General features: G+C 40.4%; 2 protein-coding genes across 2 annotated transcripts in view; one reads left to right on the top strand and one right to left on the bottom strand.

Moving 5' to 3' along the window:
* The first annotated feature begins 950 nt into the window (after window positions 1–950).
* ecrg4a (ECRG4 augurin precursor a) lies at window positions 951–5,939 on the top strand. The gene is made up of 4 exons (XM_005733912.2): window positions 951–1,182; window positions 4,235–4,276; window positions 4,402–4,571; window positions 5,351–5,939. The coding sequence occupies exons 1-4, from the start codon at window positions 1,113–1,115 to the stop codon at window positions 5,498–5,500; spliced, it is 432 nt and encodes a 143-aa protein (XP_005733969.1). The 5' UTR covers window positions 951–1,112; the 3' UTR covers window positions 5,501–5,939.
* Window positions 5,940–6,023: 84 nt separating this feature from the next.
* The window catches only part of uxs1 (UDP-glucuronate decarboxylase 1), a 42,554-nt gene continuing 35,717 nt past the window's right edge, over window positions 6,024–12,860 (bottom strand). Inside the window, exons 10-15 of the mRNA XM_005733911.1 lie at window positions 12,487–12,606; window positions 11,988–12,031; window positions 9,602–9,662; window positions 9,440–9,497; window positions 7,782–7,885; window positions 6,024–6,750 (exon numbers count right to left, since the gene is read on the bottom strand). Coding sequence (XP_005733968.1) covers window positions 6,619–6,750; window positions 7,782–7,885; window positions 9,440–9,497; window positions 9,602–9,662; window positions 11,988–12,031; window positions 12,487–12,606 — 519 coding nt within the window. The 3' untranslated portion in view covers window positions 6,024–6,618. The remainder of the gene's footprint in view (window positions 6,751–7,781; window positions 7,886–9,439; window positions 9,498–9,601; window positions 9,663–11,987; window positions 12,032–12,486; window positions 12,607–12,860) is intronic.

Raw genomic sequence — 12,860 nt, 5'->3', positions numbered from 1 at the left:
TTAGAAAAACCAGTCTTGAGATATTTCTTGGCCCAGTCTTGACGTTTCAGCTTGTGTGTCTTGTTCAGTGGTGGTCGTCTTTCAGCCTTTCTTACCTTGGCCATGTCCCTTGTGCTTTTGGGCACTCCAGTGATGTTGCAGCTCTGAAATATGGCCAAACTCCAAAGTTTGGAGTAAGACAACATGCATGAAGAGGATGATGTGGACAAAATACTCATTTGCCTAATAATTCTGCACTCCCTGTAGAATTAAATAGAATTCATTAACATGCAAATATGTTTCACATCAAAAAGGTTTTATAGAGTAAGATACCGCTTGGCTGAAAGGTGCCAGTATATGCGTAAACTGATTAGATGTAATGTGGCTGTATTGAAAGTCTCCACTTTCAGCTGGTGAATTTAAAATATGGAAGCGGGAAGATAATTCAAGCTGCAGCCACTCAGTCATTTCACCTTCTCGTCGCCTGAATGTTGCTTTTTATACATTCTTGAGACTCACAGCGTCACTCCGTCCTTCAGGTAGTTGCAAAAGATTAGAAGGTTTACACAAGAGCAAAGAGATTCTCGCTGCTGGTCACAGACTTGTTGCCGAAATAAAACTCAAGCAGCTCTCTCCACTTTCTGGGTTCCTGCTCAGGTATTTTAGTGCATTTTTGAAGGGAAATTGCTGCTAGAAATATGCATTAAAAATGCAGAAAGATTTAAAGCTGCACAGTTTGAATCCCTTTAGAAAGTGTAGCAACATTTCTTGTTAAATAAAAACATATTGGTGCAGCTGAAGTTAACCAACTTCACTTTGCAAAGGCTCAAAATCTGGAATGTTTTTTTCCACAGAATAAACCCACATGACAAACTGCATTCCCACAAACCCCGCTGCTCACACACTGAGCTGGAGATGGAAAAGTATCTGGTACACACATGAAAATTCACTTAAGGGGGAGAAAAAAGCCCCTCCCAGGTGCAGTCGTGTTTCTGAAGGCAAGGAGGTGAAACCATTCCACAGGCCAGTTTCCACTTGGAAAGTCGGGGTTTCCGCCCATTCTTATGGTTGTGCAAATGCTTTTGCACAGTTGCTGCCTTTAAGGAGATCTGGAAAGAGTGAGTGGGTACAACATGGCATCCCAGCATTTCTATTTGAGGGTAATGGGGTTGGCTGTACTGCTGACATTATTAGCTCTTAGAGGTAAGCAAAATCTTTTGTTTTTCTTTGGCTTCTTCTAAGTTTACATCTTTTACTGACTCGAGTGTTTCCAATACCATTAGGTCTTATTTCTGCAGCTGCTTTTTTTTCTTTTTAACTGCACTGGCACTAGTTAAAAAGATGCATTTCTTTACATTTGTTAAGAAAAAAAGGATCATTTTACTATATTCCACAAACTTAAAGTGCAATTGATCCCTTCTGAAATTTTAGAAACCTGCAAAGTCGTCTTTGTTTTCAGTTCATTCTATTTTGTAAGAAGGTTCCACATAGACAGGATTTAAAGTCACTTTAAATGAAAAATCCATCTGAGCAAACTCACATCTGCTTCAATAATCATCTGTTGAAAAGCCTACAAACACATGCCTCATAAAAAGCTTTTCTTTAAATAAAACAAGAGTGAAACAATCCCTGCATCTTTTAATCTGAAAAGGATCTGTTTTAAAATTAAAGTTTGTTTAAGTCTGAAGAATAAGACAAAGTTAACTAATACGCAGTGATCTAACAAGATATCCAACACTTAAATGGCCCTAACTGTGATATGAAACGGTAATGTGAAGGTAAATAGCTGAGGAAAAAAAGGGAATGTGCTCCTGTTTCTGCTTATTTATGGTTTTCCTCAAACTTCATGGTCTGAAGCACCAGCCTGCAAACCATGTGGTTTCTACAGCAAACGATGTTTCCGGACATGCATCACGCATAGTTTTAGGACTGATGGGTTTTAGCATCCTGCTGTACAGCCACCATGCCCTGGTATCGCACAATCAGACTTTAAAAACTGATCAAAATATTCAACAGATAGCTTTGCTTACAGAGGCTCATGCAAGCAGCTCTGTGAGGTTGCTAGGTACAGTGCAATGCTAATTTTTTCATGCTAAAATACACTTCATTCACAGATCACACGGTTGCTGCAGATTTGTCAGGTGTGCATCCATGACAGGAATCGCCTGTTCCGGCACACCCCAAAGGTGCTCTGTTGGATTAAGGTCTGGTGACTGTGGAGGTCATTTGAGTACAGTGAACTCATTGCCATGTTCAAGAAACCAGTTTGAGATGATTTGTGTGTCATTCCATAGCCATCATAAGATGGTAAACTGTGGTCACGCACATGGACATTGTCAGCAAGGCATATTTTAATCAGACCACCCCAGTGTCACAGCAGAAATAGAGACTCGTGAGACCAGGAAACATTTTTTCAGTCTTCCACTGTCTAGTCTTGATGAGCCTGTACAAACTGTAGCCTCAGGTTTCCTGTTCTTAGCTGACAGGAGTGGTATTTGAAGTAAGCTTTTACCGCTGTACACCATCTGCTTCAAGGTTCAACAGCATTCAGAGACACTCTCAGTCATGCCTTTGTTGTAATTGGTTATTTTAGTTACCATTATATTCCTACCAAGTTGAAGCAGTTTGCCCATTCCTCTCTGAGAATGAATCGCAGTTTATCATGTTAGCATGATAACATCTGCAAGGCAAAAAGGTTAAACCAAGGATGAAGTTGCTGTCAGGACTCTTGTAGGTACTCAAACAACCAAAGCTGGATTTTGATCATTTGATTAGTTGCTGGAACTACAGAGTAGGTCAGTAAATGAGCCAGTAGGATAAATCATCTAGGGACCTTGAACGTCAGCAGATTGATGCACTATTAAAGATGTCAGGAAGTGGACACATTTCTAATGATGATGGTTAGAGAAAAGAATAATTACACCACTGCAGAGCTGTGGAAATAATGACTAATAATGACTAATAGTACATTACGAAGGCCAAGCTGCTGCAGTACTGAGAACATTCTGAATAAATCGACTCCTCTCCAACTTTATCTCGAATTATGCCACTGAAATGCCTGTACGGCTGTATTTCTGTGCCTCTTCCGGTGTTGAGCTCAGTTTTCTGTTTAAATGTTCCGAAAGTTACAGAAACATCACCCAAATGCACGGGGCTCAATAAAGTGCAGGAAAACGTCATCTGACTAGATTGGTTTGGTGAACTCTTGGACACGAGTGCTCCAAACATTGGGTCAACAGTGTGCCAGAAGAGATCTAGGAAGTGACCGCAGCACATTTATTTACATGCAAATTTGCCAGAAGCTGCTTTCTTTGGATGCGAGTTGGCAACTTGCCGGCTGAGTAAGCACAAGTGAAGGGTGTAAAACTACTGCACTGCAAACAACATAAAGAAATGCGGACAGATGCTCACCAGCCACTTTGTCAGGCACGCATGTTCAACTGCTTGCTAACTCAAATATCTAATCAGCCAATCACATTGCAGCAACTCAGTATATTTAGACAAGTAGACGCGGTCAAGACGATCTGCTGAAGTTCAAAGTGTGCATCACGATGAGGAAGAAAGTGATGTGAGTGACTTTGAATGCAGAGCAGTTGTTAGTGACTGATAGTCTGGTCTAAGTGTTACTGCTGATCGGCATCTGTACGATTTACAGAGAATGAACAAAGAAAAGATACATTATCTAGTTACCAGCAGTTCTCTGCATGAAAATGTCTCGTTGAGGTCAGCAGCCAGAGAATGGCCAGACTGCTTCAAGCTGCTAGGAAAGCAACAGCAACAAGTAACCACTTAAAATAACCATGCTCTTCTGTATGTTTGAGTTCACTGCACTCAAATGGTCTCTACACTCACCAGATCTCAATTTAATAGAGAATCTTTGGGATGTGGTGGAGCGGGATCATGGCTATGTAGCTGGCAAATTTGCAGCAACTGTGTCATTCGGTCATGTCAAAAAATTAGGAATGTTTTTGAATCTGTGTCATTAAGAATGAAGGCTGTTATGAAGGCAAAGTTTGGTGTAGCTAACAAATCATCCAGTGAGTGTGTATAAATGAATAGTATTTATAATTTTGTGAAGATGGCATCAGAAAGAAACAGACACCTTAAGCTGACTGGTTAAAATGTGTGGCTGTTTTAAAGATTAATTATATCTGAGTTAGTTGCTTTTATTATTTATCACCAGTCTAACATACCTGCCACGAAGAAAAGCATTTGTACTGCAGCTCATTATGTCTCTGTTGACTCTCCTTTACAGTATCCAGCGACGGCCACTTACACAAGATCTTGAAGCGAGATGGTAACATCCTTAAACACGTACCTAACATTGTCTTTGTGCGGCTGATAGAAAACTCAACAACATTAAGTATTTTTCAAAATACCATGCCTTTCTTACCCCCCACCCCCTGTTGTGCCTCCATCCAGTGGCAGGAACTGGTACTGCAGCATCACGGTCCTCAGTTGCAGTTCCTTCTTCCAAAGCCAAAGAGTTCCTGGCAAAACTGAGCAGAACCAAGAGGAACCTTTGGGATCGCAGCAGACCGGATGTACAGCAGTGGATCATGCAGTTTATGTACATGGGATATGATGAGCAGGTGAGTTATGTTTCTTCTGAGAGAGGTCAACTTTAAGACTAACTTTATGTTATAGTAAAATACCATTACAACTATTCAGTAATGTCGGATTAGGTGAGTAAAACCAAGAGGAACACTCAAAAATAACTGTATGAGAGTAACACAAACACATACACAGAGAGTACAAAAAGTTGAGACCTTTCATTCATCTTATTTGTTTTTAAGATAAACATTTTAGGTTAAACACTGGTCTGATGGCTGAACGATGCTTGAAACATTCCTCAAAAGGTCAAATCATGAACAGATAAGTACAGGTGCAGGGCTGGACACGCGACAACATGAATTTCCTCTCTCTCACGCACAAACAGAAACCCACTTACAGCGCCAGATTCAGCTTTCTTCCAGGTCAGCGGCTCTCGTGTAGAACTCACCGGGGACCCTAAGGAGCGAAGGGAACGCAGAACAAGGGCAGAAAAAGGAGAGCCGAGTGCACAAAGTAGCTCCCCGCTGCCATTTCTGACAGCTGACAGCATGTGTTTCACCCCGCTACAGCAGTATTTCTCCAACAGCGCCATGTTGACACCTTGTGCTAATGCCATTTGCTGTTGCTTCCTTTAAAAGGCCAAAGCTGTCATAGCATCGGCCTTTTCAGCGTTTGCCTTTCATGCAGGTCTGTTTGCCAGAGCTATGCCTGCTGACAGTCTTGGTGGTCATCTTATCAGCACCCTGTGCGTCTGCTGGCTTCAGACTTCTATTGAGTTTATTAACAAGTGACATCCGCTGTGTTTTTGTCTCACCAGAGGCTGGAGGCCGACATGGCGTACTGGAGGGACCACGCGCGTGCCAACGACCCCGGCCGTCAGCACCACTATGATGAAAACGCTCCCATTGCCCCGCGAGATCCTTCTTCTTACAGACACGGCGCTAATGTTAACTACGACTACTATTAACCACAGACACGCACACATCTGGGTGCATATCAGTCCCATCAGAGTGTGGTTTATTAAGCAGCATTCATTCCCAGGAGACATACCCTTACTCCAACTTTAAATTAGGTGTACTAAAAGGAATCATTTGCATTATGAGCAGATTTATGCACTCACTGCATTGAGAATACAAGCACCAAAGGTTTTGGATCTTTCAGTTAGTCGCCTTCTATCTCTTTAGTCTCACACCTGTTCAAGTACTTCACAGGTATTCTGTCTTTTGTGTAGTGTAGCCCCTTGAAAATCATCCTTTGATCCCCTTCTTTATATATTTCTCATGATAATTTTCTCTCTTTCTACGTACCAATTCTAAAATAATTTTTATTCATAGACATCCACCTGCCTGACAACTACAGCTGGTTTCCTCTCTGCCTTTACCTGTAAATAAAGACGTAGCTCTGTACTTCTTTGGCTCTGCCATGTTTTTTTTCTTAAATCCAACTCAACAGTAGGTAAGTGTCTTTAACCATCAACATCAAACGCAAAGTATTGGAAATATTTTATTAAAATAGCATCTTCACCCGAAATAATTATTCAACAAACACGGAAGATGTTGTGAAAAGCAAATCTGTAACAGTCTTTCTAGAAGGTTTATCCCAGCCCTGCGGTGCGCTGCATGGACAGCCAACAGGGTGCCGGCACGCCACTGATCGAAGGACAAAAACATCCAGTGAAAAAAACCAAATTCAGATAGCTTGTTTCTACAGACAAAACACAAAGTAAACACAAAGCACAGATGCACAGTGCAAGCTGTTTGCAGAATTCTCATGTCGGCGATTTAAATAGCAAAAGCATAAATTCACAAAAGAAAGTAGATTGAGGCAAGTTTCTTGCCTTCAGTTTGTTGCCTCTGATTCTGGGTGGTCTGTCACACAAGCTGCAGTAAGGCAGCCTTACTGACACTAAAATCGTAGGTCCAGTGCAGGCCAACAGTCTGTAAAATACGTTTTAAGAGTAGGATGTCTCTGCTTGTCAAAAAAAAAAAGACTCCATTTCCCAGAGTGCAGCAATCAGCAGTGTATTTCACAGAGCTGCACTTTAAGGAGTCTTAACATCTTTGTGTTGAGGTGGAACAGTAAGGCTCAGTTGTGTCTGGGTCTTCCTTTCTTCATGCGGGCAGCTTTAGGTTTGGGGATGTACTGGTTGTTAGCCTGGTGCTCCAGCTCTCTGCTGAAGTACTGAATTGTTTTGTTTAAGCCTTCCTCCAGGGGCACCTGTCAACACAAGACAACACATCAAACGCTGACATACTACCAGGAGGAACAGGAGGTATTCGACACCTCGCAGTCGAATACCTTCCCTTAACTGATCATTTAGCATCTCACATCACTGACAGTCCGGCTAATACAGCCCCCTGTCATATATATTCACAGCCTGCACTTCTCTTTCCGAGTTAAGGTGTTGAATTCATAGGAATAATTGTAAATATTATGAAGTCACGGTGTGACTGGCCTTTGATGTTTTGGATGAATTCATTTATTTTTCCCTCAGGAGGTTAAAGAGGTAACAGTGAGATTGATACTGGATGATATTGAATGTAGCTATCATCTATAAGCTCTTTTTTTCCTGTTTCAAACTGTGCTGCCTTTAACTTTAATATTCCCTCCCTTCACCCCCAACCGGTTGCGACAGATGGCCGCCTCTCCCTGAGCCCAATTCTGCTGGAGGTTTCTTCCCGTTAAAGAGTTTTTCCTTCCCGTTGTTACCTACCGGCAGGTATGTGCTCATAGGGGGGTTTCTCTGATTTTTATGTATTATTGTGGGTCTTTACCTTACAATATCAAACACCTGGAGGTAGCTGTTGTTGTGTTTTGGCGATATATAAATAAAACTGAATTGAACTGAACATGCTAACGGAGACCTGTTAACTCTAGAGTCTGAAATGTGCCAAACTGATGGGAGGAATAGCTGCTTGGCTAAGCTCGTCACTGATTTTTTCCCCTTGGCATAACTCCCCAAACTTCTGCTTTTATAAAGATTAGCAGCATCCAGCTGGTATTTACCCTGCTAATTCCTATCAACGCAGTACTTTGTTTTCACAGGACTGCAAAGAGTTTCTTTTACACTTAATCGCAAGTCTATGTATAACAGTCTCATGTGTAAATAAACTTTAAATTATGTAACATTTTTAACACTCAGCTCAGTCACTATTAAAAACTTCAGGACATCAAGTATACTGATGGTGGAAGACAGCATGTGTGCACTACAAATATCTCAGAATAATCTCGGCGTGCGTCACACGTACCACCGGTTCCCAGCCAAGCATCATCTTGGCTTTGCGGATGTCTGGTCTTCTCCTCTGTGGGTCATCCTGGGCCTCAGGAAGAAACTGGATCTGGCTTCGGCTCACTGCGTGTGTGTACATGGTAGTGTTTTAAAGGACAGCAGGGAGGAGGATGTTATTATTCTTCACAGAGCCAACTGAAGGGACTGTTTTACTTTTAGGGAACTACATTCAGTGCCAGGTTTGGCCCTGGCTGTTTACTATGAAAGTAAGTCAGAGACTGCAATATGATGTCACACTATAGTGACTGGTAATGTAAGACACTATACCAGTAAAACATACCAACCAAACAAACAAACATGCATCTCTTTGCAGAGACCACAAAGACAAAAAAAGAAATTCCACCTTAAATAACCCTTGACACCCCCGAGGTTACGCCTGGTTTTGATAGTGCTGGACCAATCACAACTATTCATTCAATACAGAGTGTGTTTCACATGATGACAAACATTTCACACTGTGGTCTGTTTTTCCATCACTCAGAGATTTGGTGGCTACAACTGAGTTTACACTTTTCCAATATCATCAAAAAACTAAAATGAAACCTCTAGACTTATTTGTTTACCACTGCAAAACAACGAAACACCTCCTTCTTGGTGTTTCTGCAGTGCAGGACTTAGATTTAAATTTAAAGTGTGTACTTAAGGAGTCATCCCTCCTCCTATGTGAGAACTCGATAACACAAACGTCTTTTTCACTCTGCTGGGCACCACAATTTACAAAATTTAATTTAAAATCCATAAACAGTTTACTGAGGTAATAAAGCAGACATCAACACTCCTTTTCACATTTTTTTAATATATCTATTTTCAACATATAGATAGATTTTTTTTGGTGCCAACAAAGGAAATGCCCCCTGTTGGTCACAGGAAAGAGTGCAGGTTTAGGGCACTTCCACCTCACTATTCAGACCCCAAAGGTTCATCTTTTATCATACACTCTGTGGGCATAAGATGCTGCCAGACTTCCCAAGACACACTTTTAAACAAACCTTCCTTGCACGTATACACACGTTTAAAAAAAAGGAAAAGAAACCAGCAGGTATAACTCTCATGACTTATCGTTGTCTTAGAACTGCTCTGCAGACTGGAGCCTCTACTGCCACAAATAAGTAACACTGAATGTTTCTCCCACTGAAAAACGCTACGTCCAGATGAACAGAATCAACATTTGGAGAAGTAACACTGATCAACACATGATATACACAACACTGTATCATCTGACATATTGTCACTTCTTTTGGTTATTTTGTCACATGAGGTCACTTTTTGCAGCCCATTTAAAGCTTGTGAACCTCCACCTGTCACCAATCCACTGGAATACACCTTACATCCATCAACTTATCACATTCTTGGATTCTGGTTATGACCGAGCAATCTTTCATGGTTCTCTGCCTCAGGCATGTTCTCATTAGCATACTTCATGCTGAGGCCCGCTGACATCCCCATTGCAGCTGACGCTATTTTGGTTGCATTTATGGTTAGCTGTGATTTGCTCCAAACAAGAAAGTGATCCTGCTTTTAAATGTCCTGCCGACTTCCTCCCTGTGAGGGCGACCTTATACCACCAGGATAAAACGATGACGAGGCATGAGCTGGTACAGGCCGCACAAGACTTACCAACAAGACTTTTAATGAGGCGAGCAAACTCCAATATAGTGTGCTCTTCTGGGTTTCCCTGAAAAACAAATTAATCCATTACATCAGAGTCAGCAAGTGTCAGACACACAGAATCAATTTGCCTTTCAATTTATGAAACGCAGCCACATATTATGAACTCACCAGATTGACTGGACTGCTGATGTTGCTGTTCATCAGCAAGACAAGGCCATTCACCAGATCACTGGAAAACACAGACAGGAGCACGCTCTATTTTTAATATGAAGGACACTTTCTGAACATGCACGGATTTCTTTAATCAGAACACCGTGTATACTCCACGTGGTCTCTATGCAAGTGTATCAGCGTACCCTGACTGACACTTGTTTTACTCTCACTCTCTCTCTCCCTAACACACACACACACACACACACACTTAATTAACATAATTAGACCTCAACACTGGCAGGCAAGTGCACACTGAGATAAGACTGTCCAACTCTGGAAAAGTTAATTTAGAATTTAGCAGGTTAACAATCTGATATCAAAAACAAACACAGGGACAGTTAAGGGAACTTAATTGTGATTTTTGTTTCTATTACATTTAATATTATGTTATATTTAATTAACTCTGATGGAGCAGCCGTGTGATGGCCGTATTCAGGATGTACCCTGCCTCTTAAACAGCTGAGCTGGATAAGCAGTTAAGAAAATCTACGATGAAATAGACAAAGCAGCATGTTTGAACCTCACCCCAGATCTCAACTTATTCTAACGAGATACACAAAGTTTATTTGTCCACTTCCCGAACTGAGGCACAATTCATACCAACAGCCAAAGAGGAGTCCTAGACCTGCGCCGGCAGAAACTTGATGTGAACTTCTTCACACCAATGAATCTTTTAGTGCTGCTCCCCAAATTGTTCATTATTTATTACATTATTTATAAATAATTCTGCAAATTTTCTTTATAACTTCAACCATATTTATTACGGCTTTTCACCCAATGTTTCTTCCTTTGAAAAATCTAAAACTTGAGTTCATTCCTTTTATCTCATCATATTACTTTATTTATTGACACAGTTACCGTTTACATAAACACTTTATGGTACATTTTCTGTTAATTTCCAAGGATTTACTTTCACTTAGAAACTAACTCCAACTATTTGTTTTTCTTTTGATCACTCACAAAGAAACTTCAATGCAAAATTGAATGCATGAATGAATGCTGTTTGTAAATTCTGTAAAAACTTTTAATAAAACATTTTAGAACTGAAATCATGAAATTCTCCAGTGCGCATCTTTAATTGCTTGGTGTGAAAGTTTAGATCTGATTAGCTTTAGGTGTTAGTTATGAAATACATTTTTTTCTGGAGGGTCAACTTCAAGAAAAGCTACCCAAAGACTGTTTACACAACACGAAAGTCATACAGGGCATCAGGTAAATGCTACGATCAGATACGAGAGCTTCAAATGCTCTGTGCCTCTGATCCCTGTTGCTCAGTCTGACGAAATGAAACCAGTAAATACTCTTTGAACTTACACCATGCTTCTTTACTTTATATTAAAATCTGCAAAAGTGTAAAACTCTACCCACAAACATATCTTTCATACAATTTAATGCCACCATGAACAAAAGCCTCACTCTGGTTTACATTGGCATATGTGTGTGTACAGAGACTGCTTAATATTTCATATTAAAAGTTATTTGTCATTATTAGTATTTTTTGTTATAGTATTTGAAACAGGTGACACACAATACTGTGCAAAAGTCTTGAGCCACACCTCATTTCATTTATAAAGAAATGTTCAGTAAAGAATAACCAAATATAAATGGAAATAGAGTAGATAAGGTAAAAAAAACAAAAACAAAACGGGGTTTTTACATTACTAACAAGTCATAATATTTGGTATCAACTAATTAATTTAACATAGTCTAAACTTTCTTTGACGGCTTTCTTTAATTTCTTTATGTAGTCTTCAGGAATAGTTCTCCAGGCAGCTTCAAGGACATTCAAAGCTCTTCTTTGAATGTTGGCTGCCTTTTGCTCTGTTCTCCACTTCAATAATGTTGAGGTTGGATCTTTGGGGAGGATAATCCATGACTGACAGCCTTGGGCTACGTCCACACTAGCCTGGAGAGATTTGAAAACGGGGTTTTCGTCTGAAAATGCTTTTACTGCATTATCAGTGTGTTTCGAGTCATTGTCATGCTGAAAAATGAAGGTGTTGCCAATCAGCAGCTTTTTAGGTGGTGTGAATGGTGTCTCAAAATCTGACTGTACTTCTCAGACTTCAAACACCACTGGCTGAAGAACTGGACTGAAAACGAGTGAAAAAGCAACAAATGTCTAAAGAAAAAACTTTGTATGATCTTCAGAAAGCCTTGAGAGCTATTGCTCAAGATTACTTCAAAAAAAATGGAAGGAAAGTTTGGCTCCTTGGAAGCAAAATAAAAATAAAAGGGGGTGTGGCTTAAGAGTTGTTTAAGATAATGAGACAATGGAGATTGACGAGAAAAATTGTGCATTTCTGGGATGAATATAATGGGTTTAATTTAGTAAACTTACCTTACATACTGAAAGGCTCTTGTCTGGGAGCCGGTACCGTAAACCTAGAAGAAGAAATAAAATAAACAGGCTATCCTTGAGTGATGAGCAAGCTGACATTGTAAAATGTCAAAGTCAAGGCCAAGGTTAGCATGTGTTACCCTGTGTAAATACCCTCAGAAGCAGAGTCCCCTTTGGACCTCTGGATGCATGTTATTCCCCTGCTCCCATTCCTTACATTTCTCTCTACTGCATCCATATTTGGTTTCAATGTAATGCTTTTAAACCACTTTTACGATGTCAAAGAAATTATGTTAAATAGGTCAGGATCTAGATTTGAAATAATAAAACCCCATCCTTTAATTTTCAGTTAAAGAAAATTATATGTAATATGAATATTAAACCATCTTCAATGTGGGACTAATCCAATGTGCTTTAAAATGATCCCGATGTGCCTCGATACTTGCAGCACATACAAATGAGGTGAAAGCCGAGCAAGTAAAAAACTTAAAATGCATACAGTGAGAGGTTCTCCTTGAAGAGCCTGAAGGATGAAGTTACTGACAACCCGTCCGTCGTTCATGTGCATACGGGAGCCGAACGTGTTGAAGATTCTTGCCACTCTCACCTCTACACCCTCCTGTAAGCAAAGGAGAACCGAGAACTTGTTAACTCTGAGGTGTCTGAATACTTTTTAAGGATCTCAATACTCAATCCTTGAGCCTCCTGTGGTTTTTAAAAATATACATTTTTATACACAACACTGGCTCTACACAATAGGTGTCAAACTCTGGCCCGTGGGCCAAATTTGGCCCGCAGCCTAATTACATTTGGCCCGCGAAGACATGCCAAATTACTATTAGAGCTGGCCTACTGGTATTATACAGCTAATAT

Source organism: Pundamilia nyererei, unplaced genomic scaffold (assembly GCF_000239375.1).
Source record: "Pundamilia nyererei isolate P.nyererei 1_Seehausen unplaced genomic scaffold, PunNye1.0 scaffold00055, whole genome shotgun sequence".
In the NCBI taxonomy this organism is placed as follows: domain Eukaryota; kingdom Metazoa; phylum Chordata; class Actinopteri; order Cichliformes; family Cichlidae; genus Pundamilia; species Pundamilia nyererei.
Note: the sequence above shows the minus strand (reverse complement) of the source record. Positions and strands in the feature narration are given on the sequence as shown.

What these genes read in the sequence shown, in the direction of transcription:
- ecrg4a (XM_005733912.2), top strand. Translation starts at nt 1,113, where the DNA reads ATGGCATCCCAGCATTTCTATTTGAGGGTAATGGGGTTGGCTGTACTG. An exon ending in GACATTATTAGCTCTTAGAG is followed by an intron (nt 1,183 to 4,234) that starts GTAAGCAAAATC and finishes TCTCCTTTACAG; the next exon opens with TATCCAGCGACGGCCACTTA. An exon ending in CAAGATCTTGAAGCGAGATG is followed by an intron (nt 4,277 to 4,401) that starts GTAACATCCTTA and finishes GCCTCCATCCAG; the next exon opens with TGGCAGGAACTGGTACTGCA.